General features: G+C 38.4%; 2 protein-coding genes across 2 annotated transcripts in view; both read left to right on the top strand.

Annotated features, from left to right (window-relative positions):
- Window positions 1-1,009: 1,009 nt before the first annotated feature.
- On the top strand, window positions 1,010-7,632 carry LOC309720481 (ubiquitin-conjugating enzyme E2 D4-like). The gene is made up of 7 exons (XM_082557468.1): window positions 1,010-1,193; window positions 1,755-1,818; window positions 1,936-1,967; window positions 2,709-2,786; window positions 3,023-3,128; window positions 6,539-6,632; window positions 6,712-7,632. Exons 1-7 carry the CDS (start codon window positions 1,170-1,172, stop codon window positions 6,755-6,757), a joined length of 444 nt encoding a protein of 147 aa, XP_082413594.1. The 5' UTR covers window positions 1,010-1,169; the 3' UTR covers window positions 6,758-7,632.
- Window positions 7,633-9,033: 1,401 nt separating this feature from the next.
- bicc1a (BicC family RNA binding protein 1a) overlaps window positions 9,034-23,721 on the top strand; it is a 60,233-nt gene continuing 45,545 nt past the window's right edge. Inside the window, exon 1 of the mRNA XM_082557446.1 lies at window positions 9,034-9,560. Coding sequence (XP_082413572.1) covers window positions 9,368-9,560 — 193 coding nt within the window. The 5' untranslated portion in view covers window positions 9,034-9,367. The remainder of the gene's footprint in view (window positions 9,561-23,721) is intronic.

Below are 23,721 nucleotides of genomic sequence, written 5' to 3'. Positions count from 1 at the left end.
CTTTCTGCTCAGATCCAGCCAAATGTTGCAAAACTGATTGGACAGTGCTTCAGAGTGCAAACAGTAACAGCAATGGGCTTTTAAAAAAACAGAAAATTATGTTAGTTTGTCTAATTTATTTTTAATCTCTGTAGTATGTAAACTATGTATACATCCTATATAGATTACCATGTATCAAAATGGTTGTATTTTCAAAAATATTTTTCATAAAATCCTTTGAAGTAAAGCAGAAAGTCTGCTCCACATCGTGATTTTTTGATAATATCTTCTGCTATTTTGTTACTTTCCTATTCTATGTTATACAAATAAGTTTTATGTTTTAATATTCTATGATTTAATACTATCTAATTCGTAAAAAAACAAAAACAAAAAAAACAATACAAATATCTTGATGTGCAAGGTTTTAATAGAACAATATGTCATGCTACTGATTATATAATTTATTTCCCTGATCAACACTCCAATGCTTTATTGTTTGGTTGTAATCAACAGAGTCCCAAGATATCCTTAAGTGTTCAGTGAAACTATAGTGAGTTCTGACTAGCTCCAAATAGGTTTGTGTGTGTTCAGTTTCAAACATGTTCCCCAAAAATCAGACATTAAGTTGTAATATCAAGGTAATTTTCAAAAAGAAAGAACCCCACTTGCAGTAAATGACATACTTAAGCACCTTCATGTCAAACATATCCTTTAACAACAAACTAGCAAGCTGTTTATTTGTCAAGTTAGACACCAAAAGCATCAGAATACTTTATTAATCTCATCTGAAATTATGTACAGTTAAAAAATATGAAAGCATGTAAAGTTTTATTTTTTTAACTGTATTAAAATACGTAATCAGTTGTTATAAACCGCTGCATAATATCAGTAAAGAAAGAATACATAAGGTGTAGTAGTAAGTTTGCTAAGTTAATTGTTCACTAATTTCTTGGAAGAGTCAATTTTAAAGGATGATTTGTTCCTCGGTGAACGGTCCCTTTAAGTGGCTTGACTAAAAACTCCAACCCCCACAATGCACCGGTCCGTTCTTCAACAAAAACGCGGAAACAATAGAGAGAATCAGTTTGTCAAAACAGATAACACCGAGTCGGCAGAAAGTGAGCGTAGTTGGTGCTGACAGCTGTCAAAGTTAATATCTATCGTCTGTCAAACGATCTAAAAGACTAGCCATGGCTCTGAAGAGAATACAGAAGGTAAAGAAAATAATCGTTTTTTTACATAATTTGTTTGATGTACGGTGTACAGGTCGGAGCGATGCGGAAACATAGCTTTAACGGTAGCGAGTCAGTTGTCTTACAGCATATTTGCTAGCGTTATCAGTGTTTTATAATGTTTTTAAATTCGCAATGAACAATTGTCAGTATTTCTTTTTTACCGTCTGCAAGTCATTTGAGCCAATACAGGTACAGAAATGGAATAACAATCCTTCTGTTTTTTTCAGCCAGGCTTTTCTTTTGTGATATTTAAGTTATGCTATTGTTGGGTGTATGCCTGTCGCCGTGTTGAAGAGACTGATAAACCTCTTTAGGATCAAGTATTTGAGAAAGGGCCGGGGCTTTATCGTGTGACATGTTGTGCATTTTTGCAGGTTTATTAGCCTAAATCCAAACCCGCTGCCGGTTGTAGTCGTGGTTTTGTTAGATTTAGAGGGTAGTTTGCCCACATTAATATACAGTCTAACAAAATGTAACGCTTGTGTTGCTTCTTAATCAGTGCACAAGCTGACAAACTCTAAAACTGTTGATTTTTTTCAGGAGTTAAATGACCTACAGAGGGACCCTCCAGCTTCATGTTCTGCTGGACCTGTTGGGGAAGACAGTAAGTGTGACTTTTGGTTAATTTTGCTACTTTTTAGTCATGTCTCAAAGTTTAGTTGTGTCTTTTGGGACTGTGTTGTATGCTCACATGCTGTTTCTTTATCGTTGTTTTCTTTAGTGTTTCACTGGCAAGCTACCATCACAGGACCGGTGAGCTTTTTCTGGATATGATTCCTGGACATTTTCTTTTTAAACCAAGCTGCTTCTGGATCTCTAGACAATAGTGTTTTATGTGGAGTTTACAGCCCTTTCTGTTCTTTATGGCCAGCACAGACTGGCACACTCTATCCTGATGCTATTCACTGAAGGCCAGGTCATTATTGAGGCCATATATTGTATCTCTCATGCAACACATTATCGATACACTGATGGCAAGTGTCGAAATTCTTTTGAAACATGTAGTCACTTTAAAGTGCATCCTCATGTGAGTTTGAGTCGATAGAGTCACTATTTCATAGTTGTTGTTGTTTTAAATGGAGAGACTTTTTAAAATACCAAGGGTGAAGGAAGCAAAAGTTGAATAGCTTCTTGTGACAAAACTCTCTGGGGGCATAAATCAGTAAACAGGGATAGAAAATTGAAGGCTTTCCAGTTTTATCAATCCATTCTCTTCCAATTATCCTTATCAGGATCACATGGGAATGGAGCCTATCCCCACTATCATAGGACGAGAGGCAGGGGAACCCCCTGACACTAGTCTGCTCCAACTAGTTTTGCCGATATATACACAATGCCTGCTTTTTGCTCTTATAATTGTTTGATCATCAAGGATCATGACATTACTGTGATATTGTGGTAAGATATAGTGATAGTATCACCGGTGACTATATCCCTGTAATTAAGAAAGAAGTGTTGGGTATGACTTTAAACCAGTTTTCTACTTTATTTCAGAATGATAGCCCATATCATGGAGGAGTTTTCTTCCTTTCTGTGCATTTCCCCACTGACTATCCCTTTAAACCACCAAAGGTAAGTGTATTTGTTCTTGAGACTAATTGTCTCAGAAGTACTACACTATACTATACCGATAACACTATTTTTGTCACTGTATAGAGTAAATGATTAATGAATATTGTATATTGTTATTAGATCCAGTTGTATTCAGAAAATGAATGGTATCTTTTAAATAAAAATACTGTTATTACAGTATTTGTTTTTTAAATTATAGCTAATTTTGCACATTTGTGCTTTGCTTTTATTTACAGGTTGCCTTTACTACGAAAATCTATCACCCAAACATAAACAGCAATGGTAGCATTTGCCTTGACATCTTGAGGTCACAGTGGTCACCTGCACTTACAGTATCAAAAGGTAACCAAATCCATGTCCACATTCATTTTATGGACATGGATTTATGATTCGTTGTATTTGATACATTTACTTGTACTCTGGTTTTTAAGGACCCCTAAAACTGAGAGATTTGGATTAACTGTTCATCCTGTTTTGTGTTTTAGCATGGACAAGCAGTTTTAGTTTAGAAATTCATGTGCACTCAGGATATCTGCTCTTGCTCTTATAACTGGATTCCAGCATTATTATCTTCACTTGTGCTTATATTACACCCAGTAGCTGGAGTCTGCACGTTACTTAACAGCATCTCAGCGCATACATCGGATTCAGTGAAAAGGGGTATACGCCTACCTTTACCATATGACTAATACAAATTCAGCAAGGCAATTCCTGATGCCAAGCAACAATGCCATGTTTAAATTATTTAAAGATGGTCTACCTGTTTGATACGAGCAATGACAGTATAAGTCTTAATCATTCTGACACTTACATGCTTTTTTTAAGAGAGATGTCCTCCTGTATGCCAAGGTTTTCTTGGCCGTTTAAAACACATGCTCCTCCCGAGCCACTCATCACTACCTGTGACCTTGTGCTCCAGCTGAAGTAAGGACAGCAGCTACTTACTACCTGTCCTGCCCTAATTCGTCATCCTCCTTCGCATGAAAAAAAATGGTGTAAAAGATGGCTGTAGTTTCCAGTTCTAAAAACTGAACAACTCCAAAGCGCCTTAAACTTGCATTTAAGGCACTTTTAATCCACAAAAAAATAGCCCTCAGTTCCCATGCTTTGCTATACAATACTTTGCAGTTTTCAGGTTATACTATATAAATAAAACATAAAAGTTTTTTTTTTTTTAATTTTGGTAAATATAAAGATTTATAAAGGAGGATAAACCAGGGTTTTCTCATTGGCATGTAGTTAGTCAGATCCACCTTTCTGCAACAACAAAAACATTCATCTTGTAGCTTCACAAAGGAACTTGATTAACCTGTCGATGACTTCATGGCGATCCCGACTCTTATGCAGTCTAGAGAAGGAAACAAAGACGTCTATTGATTACTAGTAGTTAGCATGGATAACTAATCATAGTCAAATCAAATCAAATCACTTTTTATTGTCACATCACATGTGCAGGTACATTGGTACAGCACATGTGAGTGAAATTCTTGTGTGCGAGCTTCACAAGCAACAGAGTTGTGCAAAATACAATAATGTAAACAAGCAAAATACAAGAATGGCTACATCTGAAACTAATAAATATATGTACAATATATAATAGTATATGCATTTCTGGATGTGTATACTAAATATTTTTCTGTGTGTGTGTGTGTGTGTGTGTGTACACATATTTTACAAATTAAATAGAGTAAACAATGAATAGAATATATAAAATAAATAAAATAAAATATACAGAGTGAGACATGTGCAAAACAGTGGCATTACTGTACAGTATGGAGTGCATAATGTTGAAGTTCCAGTAGTGAAGCTGAGGTGTCTATGACGTGTTCAGCAGTCTGATGGCCTGATGGAAAAAGCTGTCTCTCAGTCTGCTGGTACGGGACCGGATGCTGCAGAGCCTCCTTCCTGATGGAAGCAGTCTGAACAGTTTATGGCTGGGGTGACTGGAGTCCTTGATGATCCTCCCCGCTTTCCTCAGGCACCGCTTCCTGTAGATGTCTTGGAGGGAGGGAAGCTCACCTCCAATTATCCGTTCAGAGCACCGAACTACTCGCTGGAGAGCTTTGCAGTTGTAGGCGGTGCTGTTGCCATACCAGGTGGTGATGCATCCAGTGAGGATGCTCTCAATGGCACAGTGATAGAAGGTCCTGAGGATGCGGGGGCTCATGCCGAATCTTTTCAGTCTCCTGAGAAAGAAGAGGCGCTGCTGCGCCTTCTTCACTGTTTTGTTTGTGTGTACTGACCACGTAAGATCCTCAGCCAGATGTACACCAAGGAACCGGAAGCTGCTCACTCTCTCCACAGCAGCGCCGTTGATGGTGATGGGGGTGTGTACTTCTCTGCACCTCCGGAAGTCCACTATCAACTCCTTTGTCTTTGCGACGTTGAGGGTGAGATGGTTGTCTTGACACCAGTGGGTCAGGGCGCTGACCTCCTCCCTGTAAGCCGTCTCATCACTGTTGGTGATAAGATCCACCACTGTAGTGTCGTCCGCAAACTTCACAATGATGTTGGAGTTGTTAGTGGCCGTGCAGTCGTAGGTGTAGAGTGAGTACAGGAGAGGGCTCAGTACACACCCCTGTGGAGCACCAGTGTTCAGTGTGATGGGGGATGAGGTGATGCTGCCCAGTCTGACCACTTGGCGTCTGTCAGACAGGAAGCTAAGGATCCAGCTGCAGAGGGAGCTGCTCAGTCCTAGATCCTGCAGTTTCCTGTCCAGCTTCGAGGGAACGATGGTATTGAATGCTGAGCTGTAATCTACAAACAGCATCCTCACATATGTGTCTCTCTTCTCCAGGTGTGACAGGGCAGTGTGTAGTGTCAGGGCTATGGCATCATCAGTGGACCTGTTGTGGCGGTATGCGAACTGTAGAGGGTCCAGTGAGTCGGGTAGTGCAGAGCAGATGAAGTCCCTGACCAGCTTCTCGAAGCATTTGCTTACGATGGGGGTCAGGGCTACAGGTCGCCAGTCGTTCAATGAGGAGATGGTGGAGGATTTGGGTACAGGGACGATGGTGGCCGTCAGTACTGACCCTGTTGTCTATGCTAGTAAATGTTGTGCAATTAAATATAGGATTTTTTTTCATGCCACTGCTGTCTCCATACAGATGTGCCTTATCAGATATAAACAATGGTAACGAGTTTGCAGCAGTGTTATTTGAAAATGTAAATGTATCAGTGTGGATGGATAAATTACAGCAGTGCCATGTCAGATCTGTATCTGTTTTGCATCCGTTTTATTTTGAAATCACAGGAAATGAAACTTTTTAAATAAATCAATATAATTAACAGTTAATTGAAATGCTGGGTAAAACATAACATGAGGTGGGAATTTCAAAGATGAGCATAATGCATTATAATGCACACAGTTTGCATTGAAGCAATCCGCTGTCTTGTCACGAAGTCTGGAGTCTTCCAAGTGAATGATTTCTAGCCCTTAGGAAAATGGGTAATAGGATTTTTTTAGGGTTGATTATCCAGAAATGTGACCTCTGCACTCTGTGCACTTCTGTCAGAAAAATATCAAATGCATGTTTTATGTTTAAATACACTTACTAAAGACCTACACTAACAGGATTTTGATGTCAGTGTACATCAAATCAAAGCTCATTTATTTGTATTTCAAATTTAGAGTTATTCTTGTGTATATGAGGAGCTTGAAAAAATAAAAATAAACTTTCTTAAAGTGACCATGGTGATTTAATTAAATTAAATTAATCCATTTATTTTCTTATGTGTCTTTGTTTCAACAGTTTTATTATCCATATGCTCACTGCTTTGTGACCCAAATCCAGATGATCCCCTAGTCCCTGACATCGCGCATATTTATAAATCAGACAGACAAAAGTAAGTACAAAGCCGATTGTTAAGAAAACACAATTACACAAGTGCACAGTTCTCTTAACATGATTTTCTTTCTCTTTAGGTACAACAAAATTGCCAGGGAATGGACCCAAAGGTATGCAATGTGAAGGACTGATGTTCCAGCTGCAAAGACGCATCCCTCAACACCTCAGAATATGACTGTTTAATTGCTTTATCCTCACTGGTTCTAATTGAGGTGTTTGACATGCTTGAAGCACTTTCTCTACCCAGACCTTACTTGACTTAACTGCTTTTAGTGTTTATTTTATTTTATTCTCTTAAATTGGCATTATTATTATTATTATTATTATTATTATTATTATTATTATTATTAGATATGAGATGGAAGTTTGGGGAGGTTCTTTTACATTTTTGCTGTATGGAATGATACTGAATTTATTTTTCATGATTTTTTTGCATTAAAATATTATGCAAAAAGTGAATTTATAATTGTTTCTCAGGAGTACTCACAACTAAACTGAAAATGGTTCAGTGATAACTCTTCATTTCTACAACCAAGTCTTGGTGTCATAAACCTGACCACTAGGTGGCAGTCTTTACTTTTTACTTGCCAAACATTTCTGGTGGATAATTTAATATTCGTGTTTGTGTTACATTTAATTCAGGCCCATTTGCTAAATGGTTAATTGTGTGGATAGTGGCTATTATGGAGTGTTGCTCTGGCTATGAACTGAAAATGAGGCCTGTTCTGTCAATTGAAATCAGACCACCCATTACCATCACCTCTGCTCCTTCCTTTGTGCTGATGAAGCTCGTGTCTCCATATAAGTGGAGCACTTCCTGTTTAAAATCGAACTCAAGCATGTTTGCCCAGCTGTTATTACACTATTTTATAACCACTGCTTTCACAAAATGGCTTCAATTTGCAAACCACTTAGAAGTTTTATCATAAAGTGTGAGCCTCTCTGTCAATGATTTAAATCTTGCTGCATTTTAAAATAAAGCAATTTTTGCCAATGGATCAAGAGAGAAAAGCACAGTTTGTGCATATGTCAGTAACTATAATGATATAAATGGCTTTCTTTGTGCATTTTTACTTTATTTACCATAAACATATTCTGCATGGATGATGTAGTCTGGTTTTAGTCTGCAGTAAATACAACATTCCTCCAATGAAAAATAATTCAGACTTTGTTTTCTCATTTTGTATTGTTCTGGATGTTAAAGGTTGTTTTTAAGAAAACCTAATAGTTGCACAGTAAGCTGATAAAACATCAAAGCAATATTTGATGTGACTTTTTCAGACTATTGGATTTACTAATAGTCTAAAGAAGACTACTCGTACTGTTGTCTCACACTAACAACGTCCTGTGCTTGAATCCAGTGAAACTGGCTGTAGGTGTGAATGGTTGTCTGTCTCTGTGTTAGAGAGGCTCCAGCCCCCCACCCACCTTCAACCCTCCACAACCCTGAACTGGATTGTCTTGGTCTTAATAACTCTTACAGCCTGCCAAGAAACAAGCATCCTAGTGTTTTTTTTCCTGACCATTTAAATAAGCATGTAGGACATTCAGGTGGTTGCTTTACCCTTGACAGAATTTTTTGAAAGTTTAGCTCAAGGGAACAGATGTCAAAGCTCATCTGCATTTTTAGAAATGCAGTTAAAACTTCTCTCATAAGACTAAAATTAAATTGTCAGGTACTTAATAATTACCACTTTTAATCCCAGATCTCAGGAAGAAGTTGGAAAACGAATTAGGCCAAGAACCGTGGTCCTGCGGCTACATGATTAGTTTGCAGTGTGATAAAAGCTCCATCTGCCACATTAGGGTTGTTAACATGGAGGTTTGTTATGTCTGAATTGGCTGGCAAGCACAGCGTTAAGTGGCACCTTACATTTAAATCAAAATAAAGATTAGCAATGCTGTTCCTGTTGTAGAGGACAAACCTCTGAGATCAGTGAATATGAATAACTCTGGATGTCCATAGCTGGCATTACTGAGTGACCTCTACACTCCCTTTTGTTTTGTTTTCTCTTTCCTGTATTACTTCCCTTTCCCACTCTAGTGTTTCCTCTATAAACCAATAGATAGTTTGCCTAGGGCTGTTTGGAGGGGGAAAAGTCACAGCAAAATTGGTTTATACACACGTCAAAGCTGTCTTTGTGTCTAATTATTTATAGAGACTTGATTGTCACGTCTGCTGGTAATTTAGTATAATTTTGGACTCATAATAACTATGATTTCCGTGGCTATAAATGGCAATATAATCCCTCAACAGTTTCCCATAAATGAGACATACAAGTTGTGCCCTTACGAGCATAAACACAAATCAAAACCAAAAACTCTCACATATTCAAGTTTGGGGAACTTCTCAGGAACCCAGGGGGAGGTATAGATCCTCGAGAAAAGTTTCTGGGAGGAGTCCCGCTTTTTTTGCTGGATGACACGTGAAACTTTCCTGAGGAGTTGCTTGGTATGTTTGGTGCGTGTACTGTAGCCGTCCGTTAACTCGCCAGACAACCTATAGCGAGTGGTTCCGTGTGCGCCTGCCTATTTTTAGAAGCCTGCCTAATGGGGGGAAACGAAGGAGCTTAAAGAAAACTGCAGAGGAAGGTCACAACTGCGTTGAGATGAGCTTCCACAACGACTCGAAGTGACGGAATAAAAAGTAGCAGAAGTAACGGCGCTTTCCTGCTACTCGACCTAACTTTGAGTTAAACGCAGTGGCCGCTGGAGAAGTTTCCGTGCAGCACAATGGCTGCCCAGTGCGACGCTTTAAGCGGATACTTGCAGCAGTCGGACCAGGGCTCCAACAGCGAGCGCAGCGCAGACTCTCCTCTGCCGGGCTCAGAGGAAGATCTCAGCGGCCCTCACTCGCTGCCAGACCCGGAGTGGACTGAGGAGAGGTTTCGGGTGGACCGTAAAAAGCTGGAAGTCATGTTATTAGGTAATAAAATTAGCCATGTGCAAAGTTAGATAGTTTAAACATTTAAACGAACAATGCCTTGCATCCCGAAGCAGCTTTCGCCCGGCCCTTTGTTTATTTTAGACTCATATAATCAAACTTTTTCGAAGTTGTTTAAATTTCAGGCCTCTTATTCGGGGAATTTGAGCGTGTCATTTGCTTAATCCGAGAAAAATCAATTAAGTCAAATGGGCCGCGCCAATTAGCTATTGACTTCCAATTAATGGCGTGGACATAAGAAAACAGCGTAATAGCTAACCACTCAGAAGCTGTGGGCAGCCCTGGAAAAATGGACGTCCACATTTCTTAATTTTTGCACCTTAACAAACAGAAGGTCGAAGAAGTCGGTTAACCATCATTGGAGGTATTTTTTTTGGGTAGTTGCGTGCTCCAGCCACAGGCTGTCGCTGCAGCAACTACTGCAGTCTGCATTTGTTTGTAGAGTAAACTGAGTGTCTGGCTCTTTGCAAAATAGTCTGCATGATGCAAAACCTTTGCTTGACTTTTAGAAAATAATAAACTGGAAGTTGATTAGTTACCATAAGCCGTTAAACAAATCCAGTAGCAACAGCTGTAATTGCATCACACTGTGTGATCCATTCTGTCTTCAATACAACAGAATCCTGATGAAAAGTTAAAAGTGGGATCTCTCCTAATGACGTGCAAGTGACAATGAACACTTAAACAAGCGATGACAGGCTTGTAAAGAGAGGCCCAGTCAGACTCAGTTAAGAGTTAAGAGGTCCCTGGAAACTCAAAAGGTTGATGTAATTTATCACAGATTTCAAAACGCTGGAGTGTGGAATATTAGAGCATTACATAAGTGGGCTGGATTCTTTATCATTTCAGTGACTTGGATCTGATGAGCAGCCAAACAAGACTTTAGGAGGAATATTATCAGTCATAATCATGTTGAAACGCTGTCAAGGACACTATATCGTGTGTGTTGACAGCAGTAATGACTATTGCTTAATATTTTTTTAAGACTTTAACTTGGGGAATGCGGTTCATCGGTTTAGTCTGAGCTGTCCTAACTGGAACTAGGCTCTGAAAAGAGGCAGGTTTTGAAGTCCATCCCTTATACTAAAAACACAGACATACACATGCACACACGTAGTTCCCTCTTGAGAAAGTCCTTGCTGCTGCCTAACTGCTCTGTACATTCCTCAGTGCTCCATGTCATCCCCAACTCTTCCAGGAAAACAACTTTGCTAGAGGCTGGCCCTAAATCCGAGTGTTCCGGACACACCGCACGCCACGTCATGCAGTGTGTCTGCGTGTGCGTATGCCATATGTAATCTGTACAGTTTGTCAGATTTTTATCTTTGCCAACCTCTTGTTTCCCAGTTGCTCTTTTATGACATCATGGCTGACGCTGCACATGTTGACATTGCAGCTAGGATGCAGAGTAGGAAAGGCTGTTGGGATCCACTCTTGATCTTTATAGTCAGCTGTAGGTGCAGGTTTAAATACCACAGTGCTTTAACAGTTATTTTCACTGGTTTTGATCTGAAGCCGAGATCTGAGGTCTCCTCATAGCTACCTTGGTTATCTTGCAGTAAACATTTTGCAATCCAAGCGTGTGCAGAACATTGCAGACGATTCATTAGGATAGAAAAAGTTCAAAAGTTTGTTTAAGCCTACATGATCATATATTCTCATTTTTTAAAAATTATTATTATTTATTTATTTGCTCAGTAGGTGTAAATTCACATCCCCTTTGTCGTCATCCCGTTTGGTCAGAGCATTCTAACATCTGGCTGTGTTTTGATTGGATAGACTGTAGATTTTGATGTGGTACATCATGTTCTGTAGGCCAGAGTTTTGGAGCATAGTGAAATCATTTTATGGGAGCTCCAGTGTATTTTTACCCAGTGTTTTATTGTCTGTGAGGTATCTCTGGCTTCTCTTTCTTGGAAAATTAAGTGTTTTTGACCCCAGAGAAAGAGCTGTGGGTCAAATCATGCAATAACCTATTCTTTTTTCTTTTTCTTTTTTTTTTCTTTTTTTTTGCCAGATTCAGGTAATGTTCCTGCACTGTTTGCATTTTTGCTTTGTTAAAATACAGATTATATGTAAGCAGCTGGCATACATTTTATTTTATTTCATTTCTTTAAAGACATGGAAAACTTTTACAGTACTGCTTGGAAACTGCATTCACAACTAATCTTCAGGGAAACTGATGGGAGGATTTGAGGCAGATGAGAGATGACCACTTGCCTGCGTACCATGTGGTTAAATATTCATCATGTTTAATTCAAAGATTCCAGTCTGAAACAGCAATGAATAATATATATAGTAAGCTTTCATACGGTACATTTAATCTATTGTTTCAACTCCAAGCATTTTATTCACCGGTATGGGATATGACCCTCTGTAGCTTTATATTACAAGTGCATTTGCTTTTATTGGCTTCCAAATGATTTCTCAGTATGAAACCTAGCTTTATTTAGAACATACAGGTAAGGGGTCAGAGAAGGACATCAACCTACTGAGAGCCCTTTAGTCAGGGGTTGCATAAATTCTGGTGAATAAAAGTGACCCAGTAGCCCTCTGTGCCCATTAAAAGATGTTGGTGAGTCACCAGCACGTCTCCACGACTTTGCACTGAAACAGAATCCCATGATACACACTTAACCTGCTGTTCGAATCAGCCGCATTTTACTATCCCCCCTGTTCTGGCACAGTTTGCTTCAGGAGAAAATGGAAATTATTAACGGCTTTTCAATTACAAATTTACTGTCTCTCGCATTGGCAGGGACACAGGTTCCTGGGCTTAGATCAGTAAATAGAGTGTAAAGTGACAACAAAATCTCACCCTAACAGCTATCTGGATTTACTTTTGTACTCTTGGCACCCGCAAATAGAACTCCCAAGTTAATGGCTTGGAGACATTAACAGAGGGATGGTCTTGTGTGGGCAGGGAACAGTGTAAGAGAACTTTTGTGCCTATTACATCGCTATTCAAACTCACGAAACTAAGAAACTGGGGGCAAGTGTGGGAAAGAGGTAACATTTGTTTCCAACTCCAATTATCAAAATTGAATGCATCTGTAAGTGCAACATGATTTTCCGTGAGTTTTCACACATGTATTACCTATGTGCTCTAATATGCATGGCTCAACTGTAAGAGCTCTGGATCATTTAGACTACTAATGATTAGAGTTAAGCTGTGTTTGTGAGTGAATTTTGGCTCCTGGTGGGCCACTGTTTATACACATCCTAACAACATGTTTGCTGAGTAACTGCGACAGCAGCCTGCAATTAGACTAAGTGAATCATTTTCGTCACTGAACTAATTTGTTTTCCTGCTTCTAAACCACACACTATTGGTTAGGCTTATTTCTAAATGGAAAAACCGCTGCATATGACACTGAGAGAATTTTCAATTATTTTCAGCATTATAATGAAGTTATTTTAGACACTAGGGGATCTGAAGATACTGGTACTAGTTCACAATTTTTGAATTTGTGGGACGGAATGAAAACGTTTTATTTTTAAGCAGTGTAGAAATTCTAAATGGTAGAATAGACATTTAGTGGCTTGTTTCTATATCTAAATGATGAGGTGTAGGTTTGTGTGTCTGTGTGTGTGTGGGCGGGCGCTTAACCTCCTCTTCCTCCTGGATGCTGGGTAAGACTCGCAGGCAGGAAGTGAGTGTCTTTTGGGGAATGTGCTGCAGGCTTTCTCTTGTTCTCCCCTTTTATTGCTCCCTCTTGAGTATTCAAACAGTGCTCTGGTGTTGCAGCTTCCATCACATCCACTGTAGAGTTGTTGGACTTTCCCCAAGTCTTTATCTCATACTAAGACACGATCCTCACTTTAACCTTCAAACCCAACCAAACGCAGGCAAATCACACATCAGAAACTCTATAGTTTAGCTGCATGATTCATTTAAAATAACTGAACTTTGATAATCTAAGGCATGACATTAGCTGTTTGCAACACTTTGCCTCACTCGTCCACCCAAAATTGCACAGCGGTGCCGTCCAAAGATGTCACCTGCTGTCGGGAACAACTTCAGTTCAGCATCTTGCTAAGGGCGTCTCACGATGTGGAAGAGCCAGGGACTGAATTGCTAGCCATTAAGCACCACAATATTTACCTAGTCTAAAGTGAAAGTAAAGATGGAGAAGCCTTACACAGTCCAACTTTTGAAAACATTTCAGTCATGAATGGAAAATATGTGCAGGGCCAGCGCAAGAGAAGGAAAATCCCATATGTCTGAATGTAAAAATCCTTCTTTTTTTGCTCTGATGAGTTAGTCATCTGTTTCTCAGAGCTATTGTGATCTTTAAAACAGATTTTGAATGTAATTCAATAAAAATGTGTTATACTTGTAAATGTGCCAGCAGAATAGATGTACTCTTCTCTCTATTGGAATCGGTTTTGCCTTATTAGACCTAAAAAGACTTCACTATGATTGAAGTTTGAGTTATGAGAGAGTTTAAATCCCCAGTGATCAACTGATGGAAGAACTGAGATGACCGTTTTTGTTCATATAAATACTTTTTATGTACTGTCACACTGCAAAAACAATGGAGAAGGATGGGATGGGTGCTGGCTGTTGTCCCAACAACAGTTTGCTAAAAGGGCAATCAATGATGATTTTCAACCATTTTCTAAGAAGTTGGAGAATTTTTAGGCTATAAATGGAAAGATTGTAAGAAATGATCAAAAATAGTTTTTTAAGAAGAATTCATGACACTAAAATTGTAAATCGCCAGATATGGAGAGGAGTATACAGGCAATACTGTATGTTTCATGTCTGAAAATGCACCACTAAACACTACACGATATGTTCTGTGCAGCAAAAGTTGCCTGACTTATTAAAAAGAAGACATGCACTGAAAGAATATGTGTGTATATTGCATTTTTAGAGCACTTTAATCACTGAATCATTTATTGTATTCAAACACACATCAGCAAATACAGTTCAGCAGTATAAATGATTAAGTTCATTTGCCTGCTGGTTTTACTCTTGACTGGATATTGCCTGGTTGCAGTTTGCCACATTTCCTCTCTCCCGTTTTCTCCTGGGTTTTGCAGATTTTACTGAAACATGCTGATACAATTAAACAATTCTATTCGACTTTGCTTACGCGTTGAATTCCTTCATCCTGGGCATGATGAGGCTTTCAGGAGCTGTAATATAATTGAGCTTCAGTCGGTGGAAAAACCTGTAATTCATTACTCAAGAAAATAAAACCAGGAGTCTTATTTCAACAGTCCAAGTGGAGCTGGAGTGCTGTGACCCAATTCTATGCTCCTGGAACTGTAAATGGGCTGAAATGAATACCTGTTTTTCTTCGTCCCTCAAACCTCTCTTTCTTCAACTCTTTTCAAAGTGCAGATTTACATTCCGTCTGGTTTGCGGTTGCTATTTTAGAAATGTTTCATGTGGGGCACCCCCGACTTATCCTGCGCTCATGTGCGCTCACCACACTCCCATAAATGTGCACGCACGCGCACCCCACCCAGCCCTTAACCACTCCCCCTAGAGCTTTCATTGTTTATCTATGGAGAACCTTGGGTTTTGGCTTGTTGTTCTCTCTCCTCATTCAACTTCCAGTACAGCCTGCCTTTTCTCCACTTGCCTTGATTGGGGGGAAAACTTTTTTTTTAAAATTAATTTTAATAAGGGCACCTTTTCGATCTGGTTCTTCCCTTTGCCAGAATACTCATTGCATGAACAAAAGAGAATAGCTGGGGGGGAGCAGTCCTTCTCCCTTTATTTTAAGGTTAGCCAATGTCATTGATTTCATTATGTTTTTCTTTGAACTGTTTAATAATGCGCACACTATTCTGATTGATCGCATTAGCCTAGATAACACAGAAAATGTGAAGAATTGTTGCATGCATGCATCTAAGGATTTTCTGCATCTATACAAGGAAAAAATGTGCTTTTCTACGGTTGCAATGCTGATGAACAGGACATGTCAAGCGATTTCTTAACAGTCCAGTGTAATGTTTACAGAGGAGCTCTCAGCCTGTTAAATGAGAATAACTCCCTATGCTCCATGGGGGATCTAACACAGTAGATACCAGGCACCAGGAATGTACAGCATTATGTAATCACTTGGCAGTATTCACACAAGGGAGGTCATAACGCAGACATGTTATCGAGAACAGCTTGATACTGGACTGGTTGACCCTACTACCCAGGATGCTTGAGTGTAAATAAATCTCGCTGCTAATATGATGTAGAAATAGTCTAGGTGTTTATGGATAGATATATATTTTTAATTGTATTTATTTTTTAAAGGTGCTTTAAGGCTGTTCTGAAAATTTTCTGTGCTGTCCATTCTTGTGCCCCTGGGGTCAGTGAGTAGTCTTTCTCCAATAGGCTTTTATCATTGTCAGACAGCGACATCTGGCACTTAGCGGGTGTATTTGATAGCATAGTTGCTTGGCAACCCAGTAGGAGTTGAGCTGTTTTGAGAGACTGAGAGTGACGACTTCTCACCGTAGGAATACAATAACAGGTGTTCAGCTTTGTGGATATTGATGGTGTTTTTTCAAAGCTATAAATGTAACAGCGCTATAAAAGCATCAAGACAGACTTCTTGATTTTGAGTAATGGTTGATTACTGCTTTGTCATTGTTATCACAATACCTAGAATTATGCAATCCTCAACCCAAATCAAGGGAAATCTATAGTGTTGATTGTTTTGTGCTCAAAGCTAATGTTGGACTTTAGATGACAGAGCATGAAATCTCAGTTGACAGCTGTTTTCACAGGTCACTTCCCAAGTAAATCCCTAAATGAATATCCACACACAAATGTGCAATATTTGTATGCAAAGGACAATAGTTTGAGCATTGGACACATTATGGTTTCCATCATGTTTGAGCAGGTTTTGGTTGTATGCAGGTAAACTGTGTGTGGAACACAAGTGGGAACAATTTTCTCATTTCAGCTGCTTTTGTAAGCAATGGCCTGTACCAGAACAGTCTTGAACCCGATATCTGATAGACTGTCTTAGCTACACCGGATGCACCAAAATGCTGGTTGTTGCCCCCAGTGGCAAAATTGGCAAAGTTTAGCAGATGGAATCCCAAATTGCTTTCCAAGTAGCCCTAACAAATGTGAACTAAATTTTCAAAAAGTGTCTGTTAGGTTAACAGTTATCCTCGTACGATCAGTAAATGGCAGAACTGATTCGTTCTAAAAGGAGGATTGCCGTAGGAAGCATAATTGTCTCTAACTAAACAGATTCTGTCTTCCAGGGTTTTTTTTTAAATTGTATTTTTATTTTACAAATGTCCATGTTAAAAGCTGAGAATGCTTCTCTGTCAGTTTAGATAAGCTCACATAAAACAAAACCCTTGGCTCTGTTGTATTCTTACAGTTTCCTAATCCTGAAATGGTAATCAGATACTGTTGTAGAGAAACGAGAAATGAGTCTCAGGTGCTATGTAGATGCCATCTTGCCAAAAATATTCCAGAGCAGTTTACAGGGAGACTCGAGTGTTGGGTTTTGTCTGTTTTCATTTAAATCTCTCAACCTTTTACTGCCAGGTACTTGTCAGCTGTGTGGTATTACACTTGTAGAAACTGGCTTTCATGCAAGATATTCAGACTTGCTGGTTGTGAGCAGCTCTAATTACCGAAAGACAACCTCACTCAACATTATTGATTGTGTTATTTATCATTTAACTACTTTGGAGGGGATTTAAATTATAGTGTGTAACAGAGTCTCGCATCAGTTTGTGTAATGATCACAGTGTAGATTGATGAGTCGTGTCTCTGAGCATGGCTTATCATCAGTGTGGTCTCATCTGTGCTGACTTGTGTCCATTTACATGAAATTAATATTTTCAACTTTTAAAAAAGGGGAAAAAACAAAGTCAACATTTGGGGCTAAAGGAGTTCATGGTAGATCAAATAGGTCAGCTCACAACCCAAGATCAATTTATACATATCACAGACTTTCTCATGTAATTTGCATTATTTTTAAATATGATATAATTAAAATGTCACCTTCTTAAGTCAAAGTATTAACAACTAAGATATTCTATGAAGTGGTATTAAAGTTTTTAAACCATGCAGTCCTAGCCAGGCCTGAAGAAATTCTCTATAATGCTTAAAAAATACACGTGTTCATGTGTTAACAAGCATTGCACGTGCATTTGTGGTTTGCAATAGCTTTCTCAGGCCCTCTCATTAGCTCCATGTTAAATCAGCTGAGAACTGCCGCTCTGACTGTGGGGAGGGACATTAGAAAGCTGCTGTAAAAACATCCTCGTTTTCATAAAATGTGGGAATTGTAGTTTTTGCAAGCTTGTTGTTTTCCTGCGAGCATGGAACGGTTTATAAATCTGGCTTTCATATTAATCCATGTCTTTAGTTTTGGTATGCTAAGATGTCAAACCTTTCCTAGGTTTGACTTGTTGTTATGAAGTTCACCACGTCTTTTCTTAGCTTAATGCTAACGTAGACTTTTCTGCAAATGTTCCAAGTTTCACCTTAAGTCCTCTGTGGTTAGTGCCAGTACAATACCTACAGAGGTTTCTAAGCAGCCCTGCAGTTTAGAGATTTAGGTGGTGCCTCTCTTTGATTTTTGCAATTTAAAAAGATTTTGTCTTCAAAGAAATCCTTTCACATTAAGGCCTTTGATTGCTAAATCTTGCACAGTGCAAATACCAGAGACCAGAGGCAAAGTGCCGTGTGTAGTTTCATGACTAAAACTGTGTGTTTTAGTCAGACAACCATGAAAGCAGAAAAGCAAATGTGCACATGTCAGATTTTAGAAAAGCATGTATATGCATGATCCTCTTTGTAAATCCCAGTGATCTTGTACTTAGTTTGAGAAATTTGCACTCCTATTTATGGCAAATGAAACCACATTAAAGAATAGTAGTGGCGGTAGCACTGTTTTTGCACCAACATCATCTTATAAAAGCACTGTATGATTTAAATTTCACATTAGTAATTTGCAATGTATTTCCACAAAACCTGAAGTATGCATATAATATGAGATCAAGTTGCCTAGCAACCACCTATCAACATACAAACAAAAGCCTGGGCATAATAAGAAGACTCTTATAATATGTCTCAGCTAATTTTTCCTCTGCATCTTATCAAGCTTGACATTCTTAAGAAAATGTGTACACGTGGTTCAAAGAACACATGCAGTCCGCACATGCTTACGTCACATTTAGTTTATGTGTCGGGGGAAAATGTAAACAAATAGTTTTTATCCATACAAATTGTTTAGATAGCGAGCCCCAGGTGTACAAACTCCTGCTTTGTTATTTAGTTGGTATTAAATAATTGATTTTGACACATTCAGCCTAAATGGATAATTACTTTAATCCTTGCCATGAAATTTTTGTACTCTAGTTATTGGGAGAGTTGTGACTTGGCTTTAACAAAAAACACAAAAACAGAACTTGAGCTCATGTCTCAGATTTTCCGTTAAACCAGTGTAGCATAAAACTGAAACTGTCCAAGGGTGAAAATATTAACGTCAAAAATATATTTTTATTTGATTTATTGAGCCCTATGTCTCTATTGTTTGCTTGATTGTTGTGTGTGGAATGAAGCCAGAACTGTAGAAATCAACACTGTTTACATTCCTTCAACGTCAAAACAGCGGAATCTCCCAGAAAGTTGCTCTTTCCACAAAATAATGGATACCAGACCTTACTCCATCTGCCCGCTATTAGGCCTGTATAGTTTTTTTTTGTTGGTGCAATGACAGTGATTAGTTATATTAAATAATTATACAGAAAGCGTTGGAGAGTGTGGATCTGATTAACTACAACTATTATGTCTATTTTCTCAAATTAATGCAATCGAGTTTGTTGCTTTAAGTTAGTGTCACATTATTTGTACCATATTTTCAAAAATACATCAGAGGACATAATCCATTGCAAAATGTGAACTGTGCTCAGGGCCTTTGGCTCATTTTTCAGCTGTGATGGCTTTACAGTACACATTGCTGGGAAGGAGGAGCATTGCATTGTCCTTGTGTAACCTGGGTAGGAACAAAACTATGGATCTAATGCATTTGAGAAATGGAAGTCTCTTTGGTATGAGTCTGGAATTGTATATACTGGTAAAATGTATTTTAAAATCTGGATATATTCTGTTTTTCAGCTCTCATGCAAATATTCATTTAATTTGTCCAAAGGAAAGCTGATAATTTAAATTGGTTTTCTCTGTTGGTGAAAATAACAGGCTTCTTGGTTATCTAAGTACAGAGGCATGAGTTCTGCAGTTTTGTTTTGTGTGTGTCTGTGTGTGTGTGTGGTGAAAGGCCTGTCAGTTCTTTGAAAAACAGGGCAAAGCTAAATCCAAAGGATCTCTCTGGTCATTATTTTCCCTTCTAATTTTATATTATTGGCAAATCATCACATGATTGTTTTGAAGCTGAGAGGGTGAATTTATTGGTTTTCTGAATTTTAAGTCTCAAACTCAACAATAATGAGTGCAAATTCCATTCACTGCATTAAAACAGAGAAAATAATCCCGGTCTTTCATAGGGCAGTGGAGAGGCAGCCTTTCAGTCACTTAACTTAATGTTCATGTGAGCAATTTTTTTTTTTTTTGATGAGGCTGGTATTTTATTCTAATCAGTAGTGATTAAAAAAAAAAAAAAAAAGTACATTCCTTTTGACCATCTTTGACGCAGTACCTAAAGATAACAACAAAAACATTGATGCATGTAATGTTCTTCCAAAAAACAATACTTCACTGGGATTCTTTAACTAGGCCACCCTGTGTTTCTTCTTCTTTTTTAAGCACATCCTTGGTGGATTTACTCCTGAGCTAAGGATTATTACCCCATTGATATTTCCGCTGCATGTTCGGCTTCAAACAGATGTCTTCACATTTTTCTTCAAGTAATGTTTTATATGAATTCAAAGTTGACTCAGCCCTCTATCTACGAGGCTGCAAGACAACCTAAACCATAACATTTAGGCTTCCGTGCTTCACAGCTAGTATGAAAAGACTTCTTTGATGTTCACCAAACATATGGCTGTTGCCTTTTTATTTATATGGCACATTTAATTACACATTAGCTCTTTTTCCTTAACATAAAAGATAAAAACGTAAAAATCTATGTAGGTCTACTGTGCCTTAAGGCAAAACAAGAAAAACACGTATAATGTTATTGTAGCCAAGCAATCCTTTGATTCTTCTGTGTAGAGCCCATCACTCCAAAAAGCTGTGGCTTTTGCTTTTGTGGTCGCCGACCAAAAATAAATTTGCTTTATTGTTCTTTTTGGACTTTTGGACAGCAAATTCTTTTTTCCTGTTACACATCCCATTCAGGTCAAAGTTGTGCTATCGGTTTGTAGACACACAAACACACAAACAAACTGTTTTTATCATTTACGGAATATTTCTAAACTCAGACTAATGGTATCAAAGCTTGAACTTGAGATGATTATTCATGCTTTTATTTCTTCTCGTTTAGACTAGAGATGGACCGATCCGATATTACGTATCGGTATCGGTCCGATACTGACCTAAATTACTGGATCGGATATCGGAGAAAAATAAAAAATGTAATCCGATCCATTAAATATCACGAAAGCACCTCACAAAACTTGCAACACGCCGTAACTCGCCTCAGAACGTCGGAGCAGTATGCATCACGTGATAGAGCAGCTGTGGCATGCGGGACCTGTGGTCTGGATAGCATTTGGAGCTTCGCTAGCAACCTGGCATTTCATCTCCGACAAAGTTATCCCCGAGAGAAGTAAAGCAAGTGTGTAAGTCCATCTCTGAATGTTTGTAAAGCATTCCCACGTTAAGCTTAACGAGCGACTGCCTCTCGTTCTCCGGCTGCTACTTCAATCGTGAAACTGCTAATGATCAGCTGATCGGCTTTTCTGTCGTGAGTCTCTCTTGTTTGTTTTTGGTCCACTTTGCGCCAGAAAGAGTAAACCAGCGGCTGAACAACAGCAGCACGTTTAAGCTTGATAAGCTGTTGTTAGAATTTATTTAATATTACTTTCTACACCAGGATCTTTTTCTACGTAGCTGACGGCTGGTAACTGTGCAGGGGCGGATCTAGCAAAGTTTAGCCAGGGGGGCCGATAGGGCATTAACTGGGAAAAGGGGGCACAAAGACATACTTTTCTTTCTTATTCTCATTTAAAATGTCTAGCTTTTAATAAATAATTATCTGACACCCAAAGTTTTAATTTGATGTAAAATGAATAGAAGTCAATTACTGTATATAGTGACTATTAAGTCTAATATATATACCCTAGTAAGCTATAGTACATTTTCCTTTGGGAAGGTACCATCTGTGCAGTCTGCAATTTTGTTGAAGAAAGATGTTGAATCTATTTAATATTTCTTGAAAAATAATTGATTTCTGTGCATTTTTTTTCACACTGCATCAAATTAAGGTTGATTACGTTGATTAAGCATCATTGAGGTGGAGCGTGAGGGGTGGTTCCCTATTTTTTATTTATTTATTTTTGTTGTTGCTGGGAGTTGGAACCCTATTAGTTAGGTTGCTTAATATTTACGCTAAGTACTCTTTAAAATACCAGACTAGGGAGGATGGTGTAGGTCTAAGTTTATTAGATTGATCAGTATTGCTGAACTATGAAATATTTTTTTTGTATACAGGTATAACAGAATAGCTTTAGTGTAGTTGTTGTTTTAAACTTGAGTATGAACTTGCAGACTTGCAAAATGCAGCAAGATATTTTAAAAAACAGTTTTGTTGATTAAAAAACACTATATCGGATTCATATCGGTATCGGCAGATATCCAAATTTATGATATCGGTATCGGTATCGGACATAAAAAAGTGGTATCGTGCCATCTCTAGTTTAGACTACTGTAATGGCCTTTTTACTTGTTTTAACAAATCAGCCTTAAATAGTCTTCAGACTGTGCAGAATGCTGCAGCACGTCTCTTAACAGGCACCAAGAGAAGATCGCATATCACTCCAATCTTGGCCTCCCTTCACTGGTTACCTGTAAATTTTAGGTTTCATTTTAAAATTTTAGTTCTAACCTTTAGGGCCCTACATGGTCAAGCTCCTCAATATTTATCTGACCTGTTGAAACCACATTCATCTTCTCGGGCTTTAAGGTCATTAGATCAGACACTGCTGGTGGTACCGCACACTCGTTTTAAAACTCGTGGTGATCTTTTTCAGCTTTGATTTGAGTTGTTGATCAATGGTCATGAGAATTTGCATATTAATGATCTCCCAGCCCATCGTTCCTTCAGTGTTGCTAGTTTCTGTCATTATGCAAATGTACTGTTTGTAAGATTGGGAAAACCTGCAGTCAGCTCTCACTGGAAAACAATACGTCCAGATTAACAGAATAATAGAACCAACTTTTGGGGATTTGCTTACCTGGATGATTGAGCATGATCAAGACGTTACCTGCAGATCCTGGGATCTAATTTGCTTTACATTTGCAAAGAGCTCTCAAGACCCAAGGCACCCTTTTCCCGAATCCCACCTCCAAAGCTGCTATAATTACTTCTTTTTTTTTTTTTTTTTTTTCTCAAACAAGTTATAAAAAATTATATACACTGGAACTCATCAAACAGTCTGTCTCTGCCTTGGATTCTCCCACGGCCAGTTTACACATATGGCAACAGGATGTTTTGCTTTTTGCACATGGCTCGTGTTTTCAATCTTGTCCCATACCAAATTCCATTTAGCTCCTCATTTATGCCAAAGATGGAGTTGGAGTCTTTGCTTTTGCGAGTTATCAGTGAAATAAATGTAATTTTCCTCACTTCAGTTTAGTTTGTGTACTGCTAATTCATAACAGTGGCTTCAAGGCACCACGGCAACTTCTTCACATTTTTTTTTCCCCATTTGGTTCATTCATTTAAAAATGCATTGTCTTATTTGAATATGTGAAAATGTATGTGAAAATGTCATACAGCTGACCAAGAGTTTGACTTGTTTAAAATCAGTGAGTGGATAGGTATTTGATGTTTTCCTGCTTCTTCAAGCATTTTGTGCAACTTTACCACCTTATTTGGCTATATGGAGCCAAATATAATCACATCATCTCCTTGACTCCAGTTGGGTTACAACACAGATTCCAACATAGAAAATTATTACCAAGTAGAATAATATTGTAAGTTACCTTTTGGTTGGCTTAACCTGTACTTGTGTCACTATTTTGTCACATATAGGC

The sequence above is a fragment of the Aulonocara stuartgranti genome (genome assembly GCF_965226115.1).
Source record: "Aulonocara stuartgranti genome assembly, chromosome: 13".
NCBI classification, from domain to species: Eukaryota; Metazoa; Chordata; class Actinopteri; order Cichliformes; family Cichlidae; genus Aulonocara; species Aulonocara stuartgranti.
This window is presented reverse-complemented; position numbering and strand designations above follow the sequence as displayed.

Excerpts from the sequence above, each read along its gene's own strand:
- LOC309720481 (XM_082557468.1), top strand. The coding sequence starts at position 1,170 with ATGGCTCTGAAGAGAATACAGAAG. Across the intron at positions 1,194-1,754 it reads CTCTGAAGAGAATACAGAAG|GAGTTAAATGACCTACAGAG; the intron begins GTAAAGAAAATA and ends GATTTTTTTCAG. Across the intron at positions 1,819-1,935 it reads TGGACCTGTTGGGGAAGACA|TGTTTCACTGGCAAGCTACC; the intron begins GTAAGTGTGACT and ends TGTTTTCTTTAG.